Source organism: Colossoma macropomum, unplaced genomic scaffold (genome assembly GCF_904425465.1).
Source record: "Colossoma macropomum unplaced genomic scaffold, Colossoma_macropomum, whole genome shotgun sequence".
In the NCBI taxonomy this organism is placed as follows: domain Eukaryota; kingdom Metazoa; phylum Chordata; class Actinopteri; order Characiformes; family Serrasalmidae; genus Colossoma; species Colossoma macropomum.
This window is the reverse complement of record NW_023494795.1, coordinates 3485926-3511267: the sequence shown is the minus strand read 5'-3', so window position 1 is coordinate 3511267 and position 25342 is coordinate 3485926. Positions and strand designations below refer to the sequence as shown.

Sequence of the window (25342 nt, the reverse complement as noted above, 5' to 3'; positions counted from 1 at the left end):
AGTCTTCTAACAGATCTATTTAGACACTGAACCCTTTAATCTAGAGCCGAAAAGGTGGACATTTCTGCATTTTAATCTGCTCTTCTTTATTTCTAACGTAATTTTTCAGTGCTGTTGTCACATTTACTTTGATATGTAATGTATGTGATCTAATAAAGCTGAAACAGGAGTTGAAACAGCAATAAACTTAAGTCACCTTTTATTGTCACCCTGGTTTAACAACTTAAAAAGCTCTTAGTGATCTGAATGCGTGTCTCACTTGCAGAGAAACCTTAGAGATGTTTTTGATATCTCTATATTAGAGAGCACTGAGTTAAAGGGGACTGCAGGAGAAACCTTTGCATTGGACGACTGATAGTTTAGAGAAACCGTCTGTTTTCTTTCGCAGGACATTTCCGGAGCTGCAGCTCAAATCGATGAGAGGGACACCAAGATTCTCACCTTTATCACGTACATTGGCTGTGGCATCTCTGCCATCTTCTCAGCAGTGACAATACTGACTTACATTGCCTTTGAGTGAGTTTTTACACTTTCTAACAAAAATCTTTAACTACCCGAATTCAGCGAAATTGTCTGTGAGAGTGTAATTGTATGAATCAGTACTTCAAGCCTGTGCTAGAGTTATCAAAAGCACTGTCCAGACAGGATTAGTTTTATGTGGGGATTATGGGGTAATGTAATTTTTACCATGTCAGTAAAGATTCTAGAAGCTTTTATTTTCTGTAAAATGAACCACAGAAAGAAAAAGCAGGTTATGTTACACCTGGGTGAATTGCAGTGTCGGTAAAAATTCCATCATATCCTGTGTTTTTGCTGTTTTTTTTTCGGCGTGGAGGCGCTCAAATAAGCATTTGCTTTTATTTTCTGCAAGTACCCAAATCAAGCCAACATGTGTTAATCTAACTTGTATTACTCTGAATATTGAAGCATAAAAATAACATAAAAAATAGATTTTTTGTGCCAATGTTGACTTTTGGCTTTACATTTCTAGGCTAATAATTATGCAAATGACACGCCGCATTCACTTTTATCAGCTAGGCAGATGATTAGGGTAAATGAAATTATGATTACTAAAAATTTTTGGAAATGTTTAGTACCTGTGAGCAGCCGAACGCGGCACATACGGAAGCCACTCTGATCTCAGCGACTTTTTATTCTGTAAAAATTGATCATAAATGTTACTGACATTCTGTAGAAACTAGTGTTGTAGTCAATAACAGTAGAGATGAGTTCAAGTCAGGACCGAAACCATAAGTGGCAGGAGCAAGACCAGATTAAGATTTTTAAAGGGGTGGGAGAAGGAAAACTGTTTGTAGTTCATTATATATTTATAATCATTCATTGTACATGACATATCAATATTATCATATATATCAAATATTATATTTTATAATGTATTTTGGAAAATTCAACATTAAATAATATATAGCCTAAAAATATTATTGATTATATGTATATCGCTGTTGTCGGAGGAAAACCTCGTATCTCCATTTTGACATAATCTGAAAATGCCTGTTTTCCTTTACATTGTATGTAAATTTCATGATGAAATGATCAAAAGAAACAACCCAAAATTACTTGTAAAAAAGTCTGGCTCCATTGACTTACATTAAAAATAAAGAAGGTTTTTTCAGTAACACTTTCTATGAATGTCACCTTTATAAGCATCTATAAACACATTCATAACATGTTATAATGCATTTATAAGACATTATAAACATAGCTATAAATATTTATGAAAATGCATTACACGTTATAGCCATGCTTATTATGCATTATGAATTGTTAACGTAATACATTATAAGTACTGATCATAACAAATTATAAGAGCTCATAAGTGGTATTTGTCTGCTCTAAGTAAAGTGAAGCGTACTGTACTAAAGCCTCCTCCAGTGTTCAGAGTGAGGCTTCAAGTTGAAGTATTTACTGAAGGATTTACTGAAACACTAAAACATTCACAATAAAGCACATTACAGGCTTCAAATGTCAGAGTTTAAACTAGAGCTGCCATCAGTGTTTTACCCAATGTGGGAAAGGTAATGTTCACCACCGTTAGCTTGGTATTTATCTTTACTTTACGCTCTCCAAGCTGGGACTGACTTCTTTGGCACTGTTATAACATGTTATACTGTCAGTGCCAAAGAAGTCAGTCCCAGCTTGGAGAGCGTAAAGTAAAGACAAATACCAAGCTAACGGTGGTGAACATTACCTTTCCCACATTGGGTAAAACACTGATGCAGCTCTAGTTTAAACTCTGACATTTGAAGCCTGTAATGTGCTTTACTGTGAATGTTTTAGTGTTTCAGTAAATCCTTCAGTAAATACTTCAACTTGAAGCCTCACTCTGAACACTGGAGGAGGCTTTAGTACAGTACGCTTCACTTTACTTAGAGCGGACAAATACGACTTATTAGCTCTTATAATTTGTTATGATCAGTACTTATAATGTATTATGGTAACAATTCATAATGCATAATAAGCATGGCTATAATGTGTAATGCACTTTAATAAATATTTATAGCCGTGTTTATAATGCCTTATGAATGCATTATAACATGTTATGAATGTGTTTATAGATGCTTACAAAGGTGACATTCATAGAAAGTGTTACCGTTTTTTTTCTTCTCCTGCAAAGCTGTAATTTTGGAGATACAAGGTTTTGTTCCAACAACAGTGATGACAGAGAAATTATTCTTTGTCCTTTCTTCTCTAAAACTAATTCAGAATCACACAAGCAGAGAAAGGATCGTTTTATTGTGTGTGAAGATTTTGGTGAAATTCAATAATAGAAAAAAGTTTCCAATTACCTCAGATGAAGGCATTGCACTTGATTGGTCTCGAGAGCAATTTTTGAGTCTGCCTTACCTCGAGACCAAGACAGAGTCCAAATGATATTGAGACCAATACAAGCCCAAGACTGTCAGTATATGCTGTTGAGACCAAGACCAAACTGAAGTACAGTACTACTAGTACAACATTAGTGATTTCCACACCTCCCCATGTAAAACTAATCAAACTGGAAAGTACCGAAGTCTTAAGACTCACATAGAAAAGGGAGAAACGCTCAGCATGACTTCCAGACTCTGAAAACTTTATTACCTCTTGTCTGTGGCTTTTCAAAGAATTTTCTATTCCGTCTGCCAGCGTTTTGACGGACATCTGAAAGGCTGTGTTGTTTTAACAGTTGTTCAGAGATGATGGTGCAGAATCCTCTCATGCCAGAGTAATATTGCCACTCTACCTCCATAAACCAGGAAACTCGCTTGGGGCTAATATTAGAGCTGAGCCAAGTATTTTAAATGAGGAGAGATCAAACTTGTGATGTTTTTGCTTTCAAAAATAAAAATGTCTTTGGCTGCAGAAGACTGGATCATTTCCCACATGGGGGTCATACAGGAGACCTTCACAAACACACATATACAACATTTTGATATTCAATTATTTATCATATAGTTTCAGTCAACTAATAACCGATTAATCAGTTTAAATTTGGCCTGTAAATGTGAAGCTGTAACTTTAACATGTTCTGCAATGTTCTTATAAACTGAGGTTCAGGAAAAAACATCTGCACTTTGTTTAATCCTGACTTTCTTATCACGTTGCTACAACGTTGTCAGAAGGTGGTGTTGTTTATGTTGTCTGTACAGGGTTGTCACAGCCTCATTATTCCATGCACAGCGTGATGGAACTTATGAAGGATTCTAGTTATCTGACAACATGGTGACAACGTGTTTCTCTGATACTTTGTTAGCCCCCTTTTACCCTGTTCTTCAGTGGTCAGGACCCCCATGGACCCTCACAGAGCAGGTACTATTTGGTTGGTGGATCATTCTCAGCACTGCAGTAACACTGACGTGGTGGTGTTGTGTTAGTGTGTGTTGTGCTGGTCTGAGTGGATCAGACACAGCAGTGCTGCTGGAGTTTTTAAACACCTCAGTGTCACTGCTGGACTGAGAATAGTCCACCAACCAAAAATATCCAGCCAACAGCGTCCTGTGACCACTGATGAAGGACTAGAGGATGACCAACACAAACTGTGCAGCAGCAGATGAGCTATCGTCTCTGACTTTACATCTACAAGGTGGACTGACAAGGTAGGAGCGTCTAATAGAGTGGACAGTGAGTGGACACAGTGGATCCACTCAGACCAGCGCAACACACACTAACACACCACCACCACGTCAGTGTTACTGCAGTGCTGAGAATGATCCACCACCCAAATAGTACCTGCTCTGTGAGGGTCCATGGGGGTCCTGACCACTGAAGAACAGGGTAAAAGGGGGCTAACAAAGTATCAGAGAAACAGATGGACTACAGTCTGTAACTGTAGAACTACAAAGTGCACCTATGTAGTAAGAGGAGCTGATAAAATGGACAATGAGCGTAGAAACAAGGAGGTGGTCAGAATGTTATGCCCGATCGGTGTAAATTTAAATTCCAGACATAATTTGGAACTGCAAGAAGTGGGGAGTGAGTTAGTCTCGTATTGTTATGTGTATATATGCGTGTGGGTGTCCTTCAATTAAGTCCGTTTCATTTTCATGGCAATTTGAGCTATAATTGTTCTTTTTCTTTCCCTGTCTTCTCACGTAAGTATGACCATACGACTATATATATTATATATAATATAATTATAAGCGATTGGCTGTCCTCCTCAGTTTAAGTCATTAAACTCCCTCTAGGTTTGACACTACTTTGAAAATGTGAGCAGAAAATTAAAGTCGTAAATATTTATTGAGATTTTTTTGCTGATAATAAAGTTGAATAATTGTTTCAGCCCTAAAACCCCCACACTGCACTAGTCTTAACCGAACCGATGCTCAACTCCTAGGAAATTGCGGCGAGACTACCCGTCAAAGATCCTGATGAACCTGAGCACCTCGCTGCTCTTCCTCAACATGGTCTTCCTGCTGGACGGTTGGCTGGCCTCCTATAACATGGAGGGCCTGTGTGTGGCGGTGGCCGTCTTCCTGCACTTCTTCCTGCTCACCTCTTTCACCTGGATGGGCCTGGAGTCCATCCACATGTACATTGCCCTGGTCAAGGTCTTCAACACCTACATCCGGAGATACATCCTCAAGTTTTGCATCGTCGGCTGGGGTAAGTCCCTGTACGGTAGTGTGTGCTGCCAGTGGCTTACAAAAAAAGTAATGCAGTAACTAATATCTAGCTTCAATGTTGTGTTTTACAAATGCATATAAAAATACTTTTAATAATTAATTATCGGTAATACGTTTAGCATTTTCATGTCCAGACATAGAACATAGAAGATAGAGGATTTAAAGATAAATAACTTGTATTGCTTTTTAAAAATATATCAAAAAAGATATGTTTTCTTAAAGGTATGTACTGAACTTCACAGCCTAATTATGAAATCAGTATAAAAATAGAAAATCATTTTTTTATTTTAGAGGTAAAAATTGCTTCTTTTCTTTCTGTTTTGCAGGCTTATTGCTGGAGCATTGTAAAATAATGTGACACTCATTTATTGACTGTTTCTGTAGGCCTTCCTGCTGCAATTGTAGGCATCGTGGTGGCTGTGGACAAAGATTCCTATGGGAAGGAGTATTATGGGAAAGGAGAAAATGGCCAAGGCTCATCTGAATTGTAAGCTACGTTTAACACTTGTGGCCTTTAGTTCTGTGTCAAGTTCATCTCAACTTAAATACTTCATTTAATTGTGTTAACATTGCCGTGAAGTTAAACTACTAAGAGATAATTAGCATTATTTAAATCTAATTATCATCATTGGCCCTCACTAGCTTTCATTAACGGATAGCCGTGGTCTCTTGGGGCCAGACATAATCTTGTTTTGAGAATTTACTTCTAGGGACAACCTGTCAAACTTTTGCTGTTTCAGGATGTGGCAAAATCACCACTAATAAGTGTAGGTCTGCGCTAAACCCCACCCCTAAATTTACTGGTTCTTTTAATGTGAATGCAAATCCGATGACTTAGCTTTCTTAATTTTTTAGAGTTCTTAAATTTTGGGAAAATGTCTCATTGCTATTTTTCTGAACCAGTAATGCTGTTTAAGTTGAAATTTTTCTGTAAAGGTCCAAGCCTGTAATTTTGGGGGAAAAAAAGCCCAAAGGATGCACTTTTTGTTGTTTGAGGCTTGAACGCTGAATGTACTGTGCCAGACCGCCAGTCGTGGTTGTGTTGTTATGCACACAGCACATTTGTGTTAGGTTGCTTATGAATGGTCTGACTCATCTTCAGACAGTTCACAGGCTTCTTGTTACATACATACATCATCTAAACCGCTTATCCTTCTGGGTCGCGGTGGGGTGCTGGAGCCTATCCCAGCTGTCATTGGGCGGAAGGCAGGATACACCCTGGACAGGTCGCCAGTCCATCACAGGGCAGACAGACAGACAGACATATACAGTCACACACTCACACCTAGGGGCAATTCAGCATGTCCAATTGGCCTGACTTCATGTTTTTGGACTGTGGGAGGAAACCCACGCAGACATGGGGAGAACAGGCAAACTCCACACAGAAATGACCCTGGTCACCCGGCCAGGAATCGAACCCAGGCCATTCTTGCTGTGAGGCGACAGCGCTACCCACTGCGCCACACTGTTATTACATTAAATACCTCCAGAACAAATTAAAACACTAAAACACCATTGATAATATAATTAAATATAATACAGGGTGATTCAAAAAGATTCATCCAATTTCAAAATGATTTATTTCACTTGTAAATCGTTACAGATCAGTGCAGTGAACTGTAAATGGTTTAATTGAGCATAAAGTTTATTATGTAATTGTACAAGGTCTCAGTATGAACCTCCTCCAGCTGTACAGACAACATCAACACCATAGTCAAACTCATCCCATACTGGATTGATCATGTCGGGTGTCGCTGCACTCACGGCTCTTTCAGTGCGATTTCGGAGATCATCCAGTGTTGTGGAACCAACGCCGAACGCTCTGAGCTGTTGGAGCTTCACTGCCCACGAAGATCACACTGCACAGTTATGACGGATTCACTCTTATTGAAGTGGAGAACGCAGAACGCTTTCTGCTCAGGGGTCTCATCTCCTCTCAGACTGAAGGGGGAGCCATCTTCCACTGACAGTCAGAAACTCCATGACCCCCTCTTTCAATTGGATTGTGATTGGTTCCTAGGCGGTTACTGCAGTGCTGAGAATGATCCACCACCCAAATAGAACCTGCTCTGTGAGGGTCCATGGGGGTCCTGACCACTGAAGAACAGGGTAAAAGGGGGCTAACAAAGTATCAGAGAAACAGATGGACTACAGTCTGTAACTGTAGAACTACAAAGTGCACCTATATAGTAAGTGGAGCTGATAAAATGGACAATGAGTGTAGAAACAAGGAGGTGGTCAGAATGTTATGCCTGATCGGTGTATAAACTGATTTTCTGTACTAGTTCTCTGTCTGTTCCAAGTTCCTTTCTGAGTATTTGCGTGTTCTTCCATCTCTCTTTTTTCTCTTAAGCTGTTGGATACGCAGCGAGGTGGTTTTCTACGTGACGTGTGTGGCCTACTTCTCCATCATCTTCCTCATGAACGTGGCCATGTTCATTGTGGTGATGATGCAGATCTGTGGTAGGAACGGCAAGCGCAGCAACCGCACAGTACGGGAGGAGGTTCTGCGCAACCTGCGCAGCGCAGTCAGCCTCACCTTCCTGCTGGGCATGACTTGGGGCTTCGCATTCTTTGCCTGGGGCCCTGTCAACCTAGCCTTCATGTACCTCTTCTCCATTTTCAACTCTTTGCAAGGTACATCAGCAAAACATCACGGCATCATATGGCTCTTGAAGGAATACATCAGAAATGATAATATTGCTTATAATGACTGAAAGCTGACATTAAAGGCTCATTTATACTTCTGCATATGCTTATTTGCAAACAGGCGCAAATGCTCATGTAAGCGCCTGCCAGCATGCTTGCATGGAACGTGAATGTGCACACTAGGCAGCAGTGTCTGAGGCCAAATGTGGTTGGGGTAGGTGGTGGTTAGTGTGGTGTAGTGGGTAACACCTTTGCCTTCTACACTGTAGACACATTACACGGTAAGCACTAGTGGTGGGAATCTTTAGGCACCATTTGATTCGATTACGATTCAGAGGCTGCGATGCGATTATAAAACGATTATCGATGCATCTTTTTTCTCTATACAGGATCTCTATCTTCCTACTGTCTGAGGACTTGGTAGTTTTAAAGCAAAGTATTTGTAATGATCCATAATGTAAATGCATTACGGATCATTACAAATACTTTGGTTTAATTATCTAAAATATCTTTTATTAATAAATCAAATGGAGGTGATGCGGCAAGTGCACTAGAAGGCTCTCATTCAGAGACGCTGCTGCCACTCATCTGCGATAAAATGCGCTGTTGCCCTGAAATAAGATCCAGTGGTAATGGGTGTCCACGCACCACGTTACAGCCATCCTTTTGGTCTCGTTGTAGAGTATTTTCGAGACTGGACGCTGAATCTCGGCTCCAAAGTGTGCAGCATAGCGCGAAAGTCCTGGTTCTCAACGACTGAGAACAGACAGCAGACAGCAGGTCACACAGCCCCGAGGTCTGGCCTCGCCAGTAGCGAACGAAAAAACAGACTAAGACGAACATTTGGAGACTTATTCGCATTTATAAGCAGCGCGGTTGGTTAAATCTGCTGAGAGACTGTCTTTCTCTAAAAAGTTGCGAAAATGAACTCGCTTCTCTTTCGAATTTTCCCGTTCCACCTTAAATGGTGCAGCAGTTACATTCGGCGCCTAAGGCAGAATTTAAGGTGGAACAGGAAAATTAGAACGAGAAGCTGGCGAATGAGAAGCGACTTCAGCCTCGTAAAACAGCCGGACGCTGAGACATTTTACAAGAAACTCTTCTAGTTTTGAAGAAGAGTTTTCTGGCGGAGATGGAAGGAAAGCGGCTAAAGCTGAAGCTTAAAGCAGAGCGGAGTAAATCTGCGCTCTCGTTTATATTGTTTAGCCTATACTTGGACATCAACACACACTGAGACATACTGGACATTAAATGCTGTGGCTTCCAAGGTGGTTTGACTTCGTTGAAAGGCAAAATGGCTCTTCTTATCATTTGTGTTGTGACTCCTGACCTAACCTGGCTTTTAATGCAGAGGGAGCCGGTTGAATTTCTCGCTCCTCCAGTAGTGTTTTTGTTATGTGCCCCACAGACTGTCCGGGCGCTGCACTTTCCCACTTCCAGTTCCGCCCTTTGCGTTCCGTCAACATTACATTATAAATTAAATATTTAGAAAATCGATTTTTGACGTTGAATGAATCGATTCAGAATCGTTCACGTCCGCATCGCGATGCATCTAAGAATCAAGTTTTTCCCGCACCCTTAGTAAACACCCTACACTATACCAATAAGAGTCCTTGGGCAAGACTCCTAACACTACCTTCACCTACCTGTGTAAGAATGATCAAACTGAAAGTCACTCGGAATAAAAGCATCTGCCAAATACCATAAAATGTAAAATTGGGTAACACTTTCTATGAATGTCACGTTTGTAAGCATCTATGAACACATTTATAACATGTTATAGTGCATTCATAAAGCATTATAAACATGGCTATACATTTTTATAAAAATGAATTACACTGCATTACACTTTATAGCAGTGTTTATTATACATTATGAATTGTTAATATAATGCATTATAAGTAGTGTTAATAACATGTTATACTCTCAGTGACTCAAGAAGTCAGTCCCAGCTTGTAGAGCGTAAAGACAAATACAAAGTTTATTTACACCCTGAGATTTCCAGTATTTTATTTCTCAGCGCATGTTCTGCACGTTCTGGGCTTCAGTCCTGAATATTCAGATGCTCCAAACAGGCTGTCCAGCCTAGAATCACTGCCACAGTGCGCTTTTCTTAACCAGCGTCTCACTTTAAACACTACAGTACATCACAGCAAACCAAGTACAAAAACACTGCTGAGGGCAGCTCTAGTTTAAACTCTGACATTTGAAGCCTGTAATGTGCTTTACTGTGAATGTTTTAGTGTTTCAGTAAATCCTTCAGTAAATACTTCAACTTGAAGCCTCACTCTGAACACTGGAGGAGGCTTTAGTACAGTACGCTTCACTTTACTTAGAGCGGACAAATACGACTTATGAGCTCTTATAATTTGTTACGATCAGTACTTATAATGTATTATGTTAACAATTCATAATGCATAATAAGCATGGCTATAACGTGTAATGCATATTTATAAATATTTATAGCCATGTTTATAATGTCTTATAAATGCATTATAACATGTTATGAATGTGTTTATAGATGCTTATAAAGGTGACATTCATAGAAAGTGTTACTGAAAAAACCTCCACAGATTCGCATAACATGTAGCTGATTTTTTGGAGCTGTGCACGTTGTGGCCTCAGCGAGCGTCTACGACCTTCTCGTACCCATGAATCCCTGAACATTTACATGCATTTTCGCAGAAGTGTAAATCATTAGGGCAACATAATTCAGTTGATATCATGCTATCTAATAACTTTCATTCACTATCACTGTTAGCATTTTGTTAGGATTCCTTTAAATATATTGTCGCTGTCCAAACAAATCGCTCCATATTTAGCAATTTGTATTTGTCTGCATCATCTGAACACAGCAGCTGCCTAATGCAGTGTATGCAAACTGCGTGATTAATGGACAATAAAAAAAAAATGCTCCAAAATGATTTAATAAGGAAAAGGTTCTTATTACATTAAGTTACAGTGAAAGTTTCGAACGTTTTGCCGTCTCCTGTAAAATAACAATTTTAGAGGTATGTTTTTTTTGGACAGCAATGATATGCTAGCTTATTGCCTCACTTTGAATGTTCAAGGCTATTATGTTTTTCACTGTTTTCTTCATTTTTGAACAGTCAGTCATTTTTTTCAGATAATAGGCCTGTCACAATAATCAGATTTTATCTGACGAATCTGAATTGCCATATAAATAATTGCGTTTATCAGTTTAATTCTCTTTTTTTCATTGTTTGCAACTATTAAAATATATGGCGTTCTTCCTAGTTGCCGATACTTAGTAAATACACAAATATTACTCAGCACTGCCCTGTAAACGTGATGTAGCACCAGCCAGAAGTTGTTTGAGCATTTGTTGACTTCACCTCAACCAAGCTTATGAAAATGTACTAAATAAAATTTCTGTTTTTTGCGATGTAAACATATTATTGAGAAACTAATCACTGTAGAAAATATTTGTGCTCAGCTTCAGTATTTGTGGTTGTGTAGTCACTGTGACAGACCTATCAGATAAATAATTTTATCCACGCTCTGGGCAGTAATGCATTCTTTCATTCTATTTTGATGTTGGTCAAACTTTACAGAATGCTGAAAAAAATTCCATTCACACTAAAGAGAAATTGTACCGCAACTCAAAATACTGAACATTTTTACATCTGAGCACTACGGCGGTTCTTTAGTGTTTTATTTGAAATGAGTTACACACTCTAAACGTAGGTATTTCAAGAAAAACTGAGTTATGTGCTACAATTTCTCATTAGGTTTCCAGTGTTCTGTAAAAGTTGTCCAGCATAGCAACAACAGCTATAAAAGAATGTATTTGTAAGCAGAGCATGAATAGGTCTATTTGACTGCACCCATTGGCCCATATTTTAATTTGCATAAAACATCATGACAGAATCGGTGTAAAATAACTGCTTTTATATCTCTAATATTGAAAGTTATACAGTGTTCCACAAACAGGGCTGTTATACAGGCAAATGTACAACCCAATTCCAAAAATGCAAATGAAAACACAAATCAGTGATTTAAAAATTTCTGCTTTGACCTGTATTTGAACAAAAACAGTACAAAGACGAGACATGTAATGTTTTGCCTTATCAACTTCTATTTTTTATATAAATATATGCTCATTCTGAAATTGATGCCTGCAACACTTTCCAAAAAAGTTGGGACAGAGGGAGATTGAGACTAGAAACATTGTAAAATTGTCTGAAACAAGTGATGTAATCATGTTTGGATATAAAAAGAGCGTCCAGGAAAAGTCTAGCCCTTTATGATCAAGGATGGGTTCAGGCTAGCCACTTTGCCAAAAATGCATTAGCAGAAAATCCAACAGTTTTTAAAATCCAACAAGGATTTTAGGTATTTTAAGTATTTCATCTTCTATGCATAATATCACAAGATGATTCAGGGAGTCCAGAGAAATATCTATGCATAAAGGGCTAGGCTGAAAACCTGTGACCTTTGACCTTCACGCTGCATAAAAAAACAGCATGCTTCTGTGATGGATGTCACCACATAGGCTTGGGAATACTTTGAAAAGACATTGGCATTATTGTCAGTACAGTGTCCCTCGCTGCATCCACAAACGTTAAGACTGTACTACACACAGTGAGGGTCATATCAGCTGTGTCCAGAAACACTGCCGACTTCTCTGGGCTCAAGCTGATCTGAAATAGGCTTATGCTCAAAAATGTGACGTGTTTTTAGAAATTGTTTTTAGAAATAATGGACATCATGTTCTCCACGCCCATCCAAGTTGTTATCAGCGTAAAGTTCCAAAACCAGGGTCGGCCATGGTATATGGGGGGGTATTTGTAGGTAACCTGCACATTTGTGAAGGCATCATTAACTCTGAACACATGGTGCAACATATACTGCCATCCAGACATAAAAAAAAGAAATGTCATGGATGTCTGTGCTTATGTCAATATGACAACACCAAGCCACTTCCTGCACATGTTAACACAGCAAGGCTGGGTAATCAGAGAGTGCGGGTGCTAGACTGGCCTGCCAGTATTGTTAAAATGAAAGGTGATGTAACACAGTGGTGAATAAGCTCCTGTCCCAACTTTTTTGGAATGTGTCACAGGCATCATATTTGGAACGAGCATATATTTACAAAAACAATGAGGTTAATCAATCAATCAATCAATCAGCCTTTATTTAAACTCTGAATACATTGAGGGAGACCCTTATTTACAGTGTAGCCGAGCAATACAAACATCAGGGTCTGAGAAGTTGGGTAGTAAAAACAAATCAAATATTTTATAATAAAGTGATAAAAATCATAATAGTAAACTTTAATATTATAAAGGGAACCAATAAACTGTTAAATCAATAAACCATATACAGTATACCATCTAGTAACTTTTCAAGTAACAGATCAGATAAGGATAAAATAAACATATATTAATGAAATAAAGGTAATAGAAGATGTAAGACAATAAGTTGGCAATAATAAAATAAATAAAAAAGAATAAAATAAATAAAAAGAGTACTAAAAAAACAAATAAAAGGAATAAAAAGTAAAACAATAGCTAAGACAGCTAAAACACACCAAAAATCACATTAAAAGTTAAGTAAAGTCAAATAAAACAGAAAAAATATTACATATAAAATATAGCGTTTTTGTATTATTTTCAATGTAATACAAATCAAGCAGAAATGTAATCACTGCTTACTGGTTAATCAGTATTTGACATACTATCCCATCTTTTTTGGAAGAAAAAGGAAGGGAATGCTGGAGATCCCTGAACTGCACAAGTTCACATTTCCTCTGGTTTGACTTAATGAGCTCAGGTTTTCAGTGAGGGATGTTATTAGGATACGTGTATAAGTGTAGTGCAGGGAGGACCTTTAGGGCTACCTGCAGTAAATATAACTTTGATCCTAATTTATTTCATTCCGCATGTTGCCCACTAGAGGGCTTGATGGTGCCACTGACTGATCCAACCCTTTTGTCTGTAGTAATCCAATCCTGTCCCAAATCTCTTTTATCCAATAGGTTTATTCATATTCATATTCCATTGTGCTCTGAAAGAAAATGTACAGAAGCAGTGGAGAAGATATCTATGCTGTGGAAAGTTCCGTTTGGCTGACAATTCAGGTAAAATGTATAGACAGTTTTTCATTAAAATGAAACAGCGGTTATTTTATTCCTTATTGTTTTCCTGCTTGCTGATGAGCCTTTATCAGGCCTGTATGTACATAATGATTGCAGTTAATGTGATTCCATTGTGTTAATAGGGTAGTTCAACTTATCTGTCATGCCAAGATGACTTTACAGATGCAGGAGACATTCATTTCATTGTGTGATAACTGTAAACAAGTGAAGCCCATCTTTAAGCTCATTCTAGTGTCCTTAGGTAACACAGAGCTGCCTTTACTGTTGGATGCACGGTGACAGTTTCAGCAAAGCATGCACATCTTCAAAATGCAATTCAGATTATCGATTGATTTCAATAAAAAGCAACTGAGGTGTGAAGTAGTTTTCTATATTTGCTTGCTCAAAATGGTATTTTACATTAAGAAATCATGTAAACTTCACACACTGTAATTCATATATCTACCTGATAAATAAATGACCCCCCCACCGAAGTGCATGTGTTCTTAAAGTAGTGAATGTGCTGGTTATTCAAATGGTGTTTCTGTTTTTTAAAATATTTTTACGTATTCTTAATATTTTAAATATTGACGCCAAAGAAAAAGCGGCTTTTGCATCAGTATTAAAGGGTTAAAATGAAAACTCTGACATTTTTCTCCTTAAGTAAAAGACAGATATGATGTGTATGAAATGTATGCATCATAAATACAGAAAGCAGTGCAGGCTCTGCTTTATGAGGGAGAAAAGTCATTTGTCTTTGGGGCATCAGTGAGATTTTTGACTGTATCGTGTTTTATTGTATCATGTTAACAGGGTAGTTCAACTTATCTGTCATGCCAAGATGACTTTACAGATGCAAGAGACATTAATTTCATTGTATGATAAATAAACAAGTGAAGCCCAGCTTTAAACTCATTCTAGTGTCCTTAGGTAACACAGAGTAAAAAGCCAAAAAGATTTGTGTGGAGCTTCACTACCAATAAAACAAAAATCTCACTGATGCCCCAAAGACAAATGACTTTTCTCCCTCATAAAGCAGAGCCTGCACTGCTTTCTGTATTCATGATAATGCAGTATTTCATAGTGCATCATAAACGTCTTTTACTTAAGGACAAAAACATCAGAGTTTTCATTTTAACCCTTTAATACTGACGCAAAGGCTGCTATTTCTTTAGCGTCAACATTTTAGAATATTAAAATACGTAAAAATCTTTGAAAACAGAAACACCATTTGAATAACCAGCACATTCACTACTTTAGGAACACATGCACTTCTGTGGGAAAAACATTTGTTTATCAGGTAGATATATAAATTACAGAGTGTGACCTTAACATGTTATTAACATTTATTATTTTCTTCCCCTCAAAGGACCATTTGAGCAAGAAAATACAGAAAACTACTTCACACCTCAGTTGATTTTCATTGAAATCAATCAATAATCTGAATTGCATTTTGAAGATGTGCATCCAACAGTTAAGGCAGCATCATGTTTCTATTATACAGTGATCAGAAACAGCTAAGTGAGCAGAAAGTCCATATTCTGATCAGTTTTCTGTTGCCACCACAGACATAGTAATGAGTTAAAGGGTAACTGAGTTTCTGAACAACTGTGACTGAGTAGGTATTGTTTAAAAACTCCTCTGTTTCATATAATATCATATTGTCCAAAAACATTCTTGTATACATTTTATACATTAATACGGTCCCACCAAATGTTTGATAAAATATTTAAAAAACTGAAAATTGGAATCACCAACATGTTTACTACTTTTATGAAGCCATGCACTTCATTGGCAAAAAAAAAATTGTTTATCAGGTATATAAATAAATGACAGAGTGTGTGGTCAGGCTGTCCAGAGCTGTAGGAAAATTATTCAGATTGCACCAGCCGTCAAAGCTGTGGCTGAGTGTAGCATGTTCTCCAATATAAAGCAGTTCTGAGCAGCTTAAAAACCTTCACCCCCTCAACCATTCACTGACAACAATTCACCATATAGTTTGATTTCTTAAGACACTGAGTTTGTTTACATGCACTTAATAATCTGATAACTGTAGAAAATCAGATTTTGTCAGTAATCCGATCTACGCGTTCACATGCACTTGAGGAATCAGATATGGGGAAACTCCAGGTCTACAAGAGTCAGACAGTAATCAGATTTCTTCTTTACAACCAGCCAATAAACTCACAGAAGAAGACGCGACGTAAACATAATGTAAAACTCAAACTTCATGCTGCAGCTTTAAAAAACCATCGCGCCACTTTGCCTGGAAATATGAACATCTAGAAGATGAAGAATATTCAAATCCTTTATTTTGTCAAGTATGTTGTCGGTTTCAGCGCCGCTCCAAAAGTGTTTTGCAGCGACGCTGCTCGCTTATTCCCAGTAATGCCATCTGATCTCACACATGCACAGACTGAGAAATCCGAAAGAAATCAGAGTAAGAGTTTACATTCACTGAGAAATCTGATTACTGACCTAAAATCCAGCTCTCTTCATCAGATTTCTTAATCGGATTTCTAGATCGGTATATGGTGTTTACATTACCATTTGAATAATCAGATAACTGCAGAAATCTGATTATGATCGGATTATTAAGCACATGTAAACACACTTATTGGTTAAAAAACGCTGTTTCCTCTGTAACAAGAAATTCGGTTGATAAAATGAACACAAGAATTTTTTAATCCTTGTAGAATATTTAAATACTTAAAATGATTTTGAGTTTATATCGAGTTCATATAGAATACTTTTTTTTTTCGAGTTCATATAGAATACATTTTTAATTTTTATTTAAAACTCCTCTCGCGGCTCTCTGCAGAAACATGAAGCTCTGCTCAAGTTCATTTCACGCCCAAAATGCTCTACAGCTATAAAAACACTGCAGAAACATCTTAAAATTAATTGCGTGGAAAATAAATTCACTCCATCAAAACATCGACATCTGTTCTTGTAACAGGAATACTTTGTCAGTTGGAGCACAGCCACCTCAGAAACACCAGCACCTGTTGGCATTAAGCTACATCCACTATTCAATGTAAATCTGTGGAGTAATGAAGAATTATTTGCTCTATAATTTTCTTTCTTATTGTAATTAGTTTATTATTCTTCAACTGGTCATTTAAACGACTCTGTAAAAAGCAGAACTTGCTTTGAAATGTTTTTGAGGTTTGAATTGGTGTGAAATATTTATTTTCCTCATCTAAACTAAAATTTTGCTTTGCGTTGTTTCATTGAAACTGTCAATTTGACTTGAGTAAAAGCAGCTAATCTGCCTAATTGCTTATTACCACATGTTTTTAGGTTGAACTGACAAACCAGTGAATTATTCTTTAACAGTAAGTGAAAAAAATCATTACATCAGAAAGAACATTAAAAAACGGAGTAGTGTATAGTTACTGTACCAGAACAAATGAAGTAATAGAAACTAAAATATTCAGTATTTTACATTATTTAGTGAACAGAAAGGTGTTACGTACTCAATTCGCCACATATTCTCATCCACATCACACGTAAGGTCCTCTCTTGCTTATATGAGCATAATTGTGAACAGAATGAATCCAGATGTGACCCCTTTTCATAGATGGTCAGCAAATGGGTAGGAATTACGTTCCAGTTTGTATCACAGTTTTATGGGCTGTGATTGTTGTCCGATGTAGTATTTCTGATGTATTAAATCGATATGCAGTTTATTTTCGTATTAGGTTCTGGCGTTCAGTGAATTTGCAAACTAAGCTTGAGAAATACAGTTAAAAATGAAGTAAAAGTGTAAGAGAAGTGAATTAAAGAATTCAGGAAATTGTCACTGAATGCGTTCAAACAAGGAAACAGCTGGTCCAAACAGAGTGTTGTTGCTAACTGTGTGAAGAACTTTGAAAAAGAGGACTCAGTACTGAAAATGCTTGTTCACAGTCGTAAATATGTAATGAAGCATGTCTTTCAGAGGTGAATTGCGCTGCCCCTCAGTTCCTAAAGCTTGTCTGTTTGTTGTAGACTGGAGCAAAACAGCCACTAACAACACCAAGAAAGTGAGCTCAGACAATCTGGGGAAGTCACTCTCCTCCAGCTCCTTCGGCTCCACCACGGCCAACTGGACCTCCAAGGCCAAAACCACGCTGAACCCCTTCGCAAAGCGACACAGCAGTGCAGGTGAGCTCCTCTGTTATATCTGTTTATAGAATTAAATATATACACCATTCCCGTTACATGACGACACAGATTAAGCCTTGTTCATCATAAAAGCCATTTCAGTGGAGAATTGATTATAATTCTTTTCAACATACTAGTTGAAGTTTGTGTCCAGAACATCAGCCTAGTCCATCTAAAGTACTTCCTTATTATCTTAATAATTCATGTTACAGTAATGATAGTCTTCAGTGCACAATGCCATCCCTGAAAAATCCACATTTCATCTTTTAGGTGTTTTTCATTATTAGATTACATGTCGCTGTTGAGGAAAACCTGGTATCTCCAAAATGGTAATTTTACAGGAGAAGGAAAAACGTACTGTATTTTAATGTAAGATTTTTTTCCAAGTTATTTCGGGCCGTTTCTTTTGGCCCATTCTTCATGAAATTTACATACAATGTGTAAGGGTCCAGCATGTGCCGTCGGCCGCCAGCAGAGGGCGATGGTGGCGAGGCACCACCAGTTTAGGGAACTCAAATTCCCAGAAGCCCTCGGGCTGATTAGGTCCAATCCGGCACACCTGTGCGGTCCTCTACTTAAAGCCGTGGCAAACAGCAGCCTTTTGTCACACCTTTGAAGAGGGGTGACGGGTACGGTGACTCAGTGTCGCTCAAGAAGAGAAAACAAAAGAATAAATTGCCCCAAAACTACTGAAAAGACAAAAAGAAGGCTTAAACAAGAAACGGCTTTAAGCCAAACCAAAAGTGTTTGTTCCACAAAGAGCAAACAGGTGAAACATAACGCTGACCTTCCTCTCAGAATCATAGAGGAAGTGTGTTTTTTGTTTTCTGATCTTTTACTTCACTTTTCTATCTCAGCCTTTGTTTGAGCAGGCTGCTTTCAGCGTCCCCTTTGTTTGCCTTTTCCCACCATTTTTTTTGTTTCAATTTCCCTTTTTTGCCTGTGGCGCAGCGGTAACTCCTCGGACCACCGTTCGGTACATCGGCGATTCGAGCCTGGCTCTGAGCCACCCCAACGTGTAGAATCACTCCATCACCTCATTAATTCATTTAAGACCCTTTCTGACGGGTTTTCCTCTCTGCACTTGGGTCTGTCTCCCTGCCATCCTGTGAAAATTATATTAAAAATGGAGATACAAGGTTTTCTTCCGACAGTGACGATATGTCCATAATAAGCCATAATAAGTCCATAATTAACAATAAATAAATGTAGTAGGTATTTCCTCATCATCCTTTTAGATTTATACATTGCAAAACTATGTAGTAGCAAGATTTTGCTTATGTTGTGCAGTAAACATCTGAGAATGTGTCATTTCATAGTTTTCCAATCAAATATTGATGGTATCCCTATCATGCACTGTGGCTAACAGTCGGGTTGCAAAGCCAATACGTGCACCTTTCCCCCAAATATCACAGTATTATTTGAATTGTATGGTTGTAAGAATTCTGTACTGAGAAAACATTTCTGCACATTTTAATGCACCAAAAATGGGAAAGATAACACATAAATGTGTTTTTGGCAAAAGTAATGGAACATTTTTACATTTTATGTTTCATATTTTTCCCAATTTGTTAACTCAGCAAATAGAAATCATGCACTAAAATTATAGTAGAATATGCTATATTAAAATTTTTACATCTCTGTAGAGGATATGTTACCTTATTTTCTTTAATCCTAACCTAACTTAGTTTTTAATATGATTACTTAGCTATCCTATTTTAATCTCTAATTTTTTAATTTAATGTTCGCTTTTAAATTTATTGTTTGAATCATGTTTTATTTGTTTTTAATACTTTTTCTATTTGCGTTTACTTTTTTTTTTTTTAACAACTCTGAACTTTCTCATTTGTAAAGCACTTTGAATGACAGCAGTGTTTGAAAGGTGCTATATAAATAAAGCTGCCTTGCCTTTTCACTCATAAATTAACAAGACATTTTATTTGACTGGGGCTGCTCAAATCTCCCTGAACGTCGTCAAATTTTTCATGTTTTCTTCTCAATTTCACACCCAGGGCCTCTTTGCTATTTGTGGTGTGGTAGTCGAGTGGCTTTAATTTAAATAGCTGGTGTTATATAATCGAGTTGGTGGTAGACTTAGTTTTACCAGACTGTCTGTGATGTCAAAGAAATACAAAAGTTTGAACACCCCTGGTCAAAAGGCACGTTTTGTTGATCTCCTAATTAATATGTTAACTAAAAAATCTAAAAAATATGTTAACATAATTACTGTTTATTTGTTGAGCTAAACGTATTGGAAAGAATATATATAAAATGTACCATAACTTTTACATAGACCACATGTTATATTTTATAAAGCAAATAAATAGTAAATAGTAATTGTGCAGTAATTATGTATTAAAATATGCAGAATCGTGGACGTGTTACCTTATTTTCACTTAAAAAAAAAAAAAATCAACAGAACGTCGTTTGACCAGCGGTGCCCAACTTTACAGTTATGTTTGGGAGAAATATGTACGCAGGTCAAAACTTATTGGCTTTGCAACTGTTTACCACAGTGCTAACTGTTAATAACACCACTGATGTTTCCTGTAGACAAAAATGTTGCCACAAAATGACACAAACCTGAGTTTTTAAAGTATTTTCCAGTTGTGTTGCTGCTTTTCTTTTTTTCTTGTGTTATTGCTGTTTCTCTGTTTCTGTGTGTCCAATGGTGCCATGTGTTTGTATTTATGTTTGTGGTATAGATAATATCCACCACTAGTGCAATGGAGAGTCTCCCTGAGGTAAAAGAACACAAGCCAGCTTGAGTTCATGCTTCTTTATTTTGTGTGACCGGCCATTAGGGCCTCTTAGGACTGACTGGATTCAATCTACAGCCTAGCTGTAGTCAGAAGCCTCCTCCTCTAATGCTGAGTAAATAACAGGCGTGTGGAGTTTTGTAGTTAACGTTTGACTAATGTTTCTGGTGAATTTGTTGGATTGAATCCAGACTGTGGAGTGACATTCAGGGATACAACCACAGCACAGTGCTGCTCTCTGTCAGTGTCCGTCAAACGTTATTAGAGCCACTGATCTGAAACCATTCGTAGTCGTTCATCGTTAGAGATTTGGCTGACGGGCAGCTAGACTGTAATAGCTCACTAATCCAGTTGACCTGTAGTGAGGAGTAACCGGACTTCCGGCCTAAAAATTGGCTATAAATGTGAAAGAGCTGGTAGAAGGTGATGCTACTGCTCTGAAACCCATATATAGAGCTCCAGATGCGAGATCTAGTACCCTGTTCTAACAAGAAATACTCATTTCTGAAGGTCTTTTGTGCAATATTATTGTTTATATACTATGTAATAGTGACACTAAAAAGATCATAATGGTTTCAAGGTTTTGTTGAGCTCTTTAAGTCATTTGAATTGAACTGGGCATAAGAGTAATTGTTTTAAAAAGGCTTTGAAAGGCCCACAGTATGTCTGAGACTCTGGCAGAAGAGCTGCATTTGTCCTGTTGCCACTCTGCATGTCACTCACACTCGGTTTGATACTAATTTAAACATCTTTGCTGTTTTTTGTTTGGTGTTGTTTTTGGCCACTGCAACCACTGCCCTGTTAGTTACCTTCAAGATATGGTGAACATCAGTTCACATATACATAAAGGAGTGTATGACCACTCAAACCAGACTGGCACACTTATGCATGAGGTGAAATTAGTTATTAGCGGTGTAACGGGCCATAATGTCCTGGACAAATTCATTTTTCCCATTTTTTTTGTGAATTTAATGTAGTAAACACTCACATTTCAAAGTGTACCCCAGTCCAAAAAGCCCATATGAGTAAAGTAAACAGTCACAGACAGTGGTGCTCTTCAACGCTGGTCCTGGAGAGCTACCTTCCTGCAGAGTTTAGTTCTAGCCTGTGTCCGGTAAGATGCCCCGCCTCTTACTGAACTCTAATACAGCTGATTCGGCCAATCAGGGAGATGGGAAACAAACTATGGTGGAACTAGGCTCTGCAGGAAGATAGTAGAGATGTGAATATTCCCAGTCAAATTACAAATTACAAATTACTTTGTTGGTTTTCTATATAAAATATGTTAAACATCCTCTCCAGAGAGCACAGTTGGCAAATTTTAGCGCACGATTTCTTGTTATTTGCTAAGTTTAAAATATTAGAAAAAATAAAACATAAAATATAAATTGTGCTGGAGAAAAGGATCAGATTTGGCTCACACTTTTACCTGCTGTGTGAAGTTTTAGAGGTAGATTGTTGGGGTTGAGAAAATCTGATCCTTTTTTTCTTATGATGCAACATTCACACTCTGCTATCACTTCCAGATGTGGTTGCATGTGTGTGTGTGTGTGTGTGTGTGTGTGTGTGTGTGTGTGTGTGTGTGTGACAGATCCAGCTGTTAATAGCATCATTGTGGTCATAGTTGAATAGGATGAAAGACTGAACAAGACTGAATGGTTGAAGACTTGGGGTGAGCAGAGGATCACGAAACACCCAAATACTGCCCAGAGTATTTCTGATTCTGGTATTTGTGATTCGTTATACAACAGTTCGTTCCGGCCACGCAAGCTGATTGGTTGAGAGGCGTTCTAACTGTGCTGTTATTTCACCATAACATCACGTTTTTTCACAAACACTATCACTCCGCTGAGACACCGTTGCTAAGCAAAGACTTTGACAGCTGTAGGAGACGCTCAAGACATTTGAACATTTTTACTTCTTACTTTGCCACAAACAGAAAACGGACACTTTCAAGAACACATTTGACCGACAGCCGATTTGGTCAGACTCTGAAGATGAGACGACACTAAATTCCCAAACTGTCATCACCACTGAGCAGCTTTTCAGTCGGCAGCTGTGACAGAAGAACAGCTGAACAACCTGGAATCAGCCAGAAATGAACCCAATACCATTCGCCAAACTAAATGGGCTGTAAGATGCTTTACAGACTGGCTGGAACAAAACAACATTAATACTGATCTGGCAAAAAATGACAAAACTGAGCTAAACTTGATATTGCAGCAGTTTTATGGCTCAGTCTGATTTGGTCAGACTCTGAAGATCAGACTACACGTTTGGCGAATGGCGTTGGGTTCATTTCTGGCTGATTCCAGGTTGTTTAGCTGTTGTTCTGTCACAGCTGCCGACTGAAAAGCTGCTCAGTGGTGATGACAGTTTGGGAATTTAGTGTGAGGAGCTGGAGAACGAACTGCCGGCTGTGCAGCGAGTGGGCGGAGCTCGTTACTCTGACGTAGCAACAAGCTGCTCGTTAAGGAACTATAATTTGGTGAAGGAACTGCGAACATTAAAACATATTAAACGCCGCGTTCACGGCCCAGTTTATTAATTTATTACTTTATTTATTTAACTGTTGTATTAAAGCAATAGAACACTCGATGAGTGTGTTATCGCCAATAACATCACGGCTGTGATGATCTGTGGTGACCAATTCACAGCTGTGATGTTATGTCACAATAACACACTCCCTCTGTGTTCTACCGCTTAAGTGCAGCATTTTCAGAATAGTGGTATCTCATTAACGTGTTTTGTGCTGGTGTGCTTTAGGGCCCAGCAGTGTTGCTGAGGTCCAGTCTATTTATAAATTCTACACCTTTTTTTATTGACACTGAGCTTTGCAGGCACTCAGCATTCCATTTGAGTGAGCTTTTGACAGACGTTGCTCGGCTGATATATATTTTATATATTTTTAAAAATCGTGGCACAACTATAACCTTTTGTTAAGAAACTCACTGGCATTTTTATTGATTACTGGAATTTCCGATAATGCCTGATTTGTTCCTCATGAGCTTCTCTGTTTTTGTGCCAAAGACCCACCATTTCTGTTCCAACAGCTCTTTAATGATTATTCCTGCCCACAACAGGATTTTTGCTGTTCCCCAACACAGCCCGATTGATCTTTCTCACACTTCAGACGAGTCGACCGGTGGTGCACATCAACAACTAACACCAGCGCGAAACAAACGGGACAAACAAGACTGCAAAAACAGCGTTTTCACACTGTAGTGGATCAGTACAGCAGTCTGAACAGTGCATGTGTGCACTGGAATGTCTGGCCTAAGAAACACTGAGGCATGTAACTGGTCAAAGGACCCACTGAACTGCAAGAGCCTCTATGTTGGCCCACATTTAAATCCGAAGTTTAAGCACCTCTGGTCAAATGACGTGTTTTACTGATTTTCTGTGAACACATCCTCTTCAGAGAACATGCTTCTGCATATTTTAATGCAGTATTACTGTTTATTTGCTGAATTTAACATACTGAGGGAAAAAATAAAACTTAAAATGTGGCCTGTGCAAAATTTACGGATTTATTTATTTTTTTCCAATGTTAAACAACACAAATAAGCAGGAATTGTGCACTGAAATGTGCAGAAAATGCCATATTTAACTTACACTCAATGTATTAAATAAGCAAAACATGTAATTTGAACTGGGGTGTTCAAACTGTCGTATTATGTATATAAACATGCTTATTCGGTTATTAAACTCTGGTGTTTATCAGCCTAAACTCTATGTGCCACACTTGTCTCATACTCTTAATTACCACAATCATTTTGTCATATTTATTGTATATCCATCTACTCCTGGGGCCGTATTACAGAAAATTCTTATCTTTTTGTCTTATCTTGACCTTCAGATCTTAAGTTAAGATTTTTCACAATTTCGTATTACAGAAGCAAATCTGATCTTAATTTAAGAATCTTATCTTATCTTACAGCATCTTTTCTTATCTCAAGTTAGGAAATCTTAATGTACTCGATTGAAATCAACAATCAAATGTCTTGTCTGTTACCTGGCAACAACCATACCTGCACAGCTGAAATGTAAATACGTAATCCAGTTAGTTAGTCAGACAGCTAACGTTAGCTACCATTACTGGTGTAAAGGAAGTCAAATAAAACTAAAGCGCGATAAACTGTGAGTTAAGAATGTTGTGTCAGCGCCCCCTGCTGTTTATCAGAGCGTCACTGCTCTACAGTTTCAGTCTCCATTTCCCAAACGCTTTAGCCGAGCGTGCTAACGTTACTCCTCCTAATAAACAGACACACGTTCAGCTCCGTCTCCTCATTATTCACCACCATCACTGTAATATTTCATCATCAACATTAACACACGAGGGTAATCAGAGGGGCGGTGGAGATCGAGTCTGCAGTGTCTGAGATCTTTAAAATGCTGTTAGAAAAAAAAAACACAACTCAAAGCTCCGTAGATAAATGTAGCTCATTATGCTGGTTATAGTGAACTGAGCTGTGTCACTGCATAAAACAATAGAATCAGACGGTTAAACAGAAGTTAAGATGCTCTGGAGTTTATCTTAAAATTAGGAAAATATTTAGGATATT

General features: G+C 38.0%; 1 protein-coding gene across 7 annotated transcripts in view; it reads left to right on the top strand.

Moving 5' to 3' along the window:
* adgrg6 (adhesion G protein-coupled receptor G6) overlaps nucleotides 1-25342 on the top strand; it is a 118221-nt gene that overhangs the window by 86596 nt on the left and 6283 nt on the right. For all 7 annotated transcript variants that reach the window (XM_036581220.1, XM_036581221.1, XM_036581222.1 and 4 more), the window contains 6 exons: nucleotides 389-516; nucleotides 4832-5100; nucleotides 5505-5607; nucleotides 7474-7757; nucleotides 13771-13872; nucleotides 17863-18018. In XM_036581220.1, coding sequence (XP_036437113.1) covers nucleotides 389-516; nucleotides 4832-5100; nucleotides 5505-5607; nucleotides 7474-7757; nucleotides 13771-13872; nucleotides 17863-18018 — 1042 coding nt within the window. The remainder of the gene's footprint in view (nucleotides 1-388; nucleotides 517-4831; nucleotides 5101-5504; nucleotides 5608-7473; nucleotides 7758-13770; nucleotides 13873-17862; nucleotides 18019-25342) is intronic.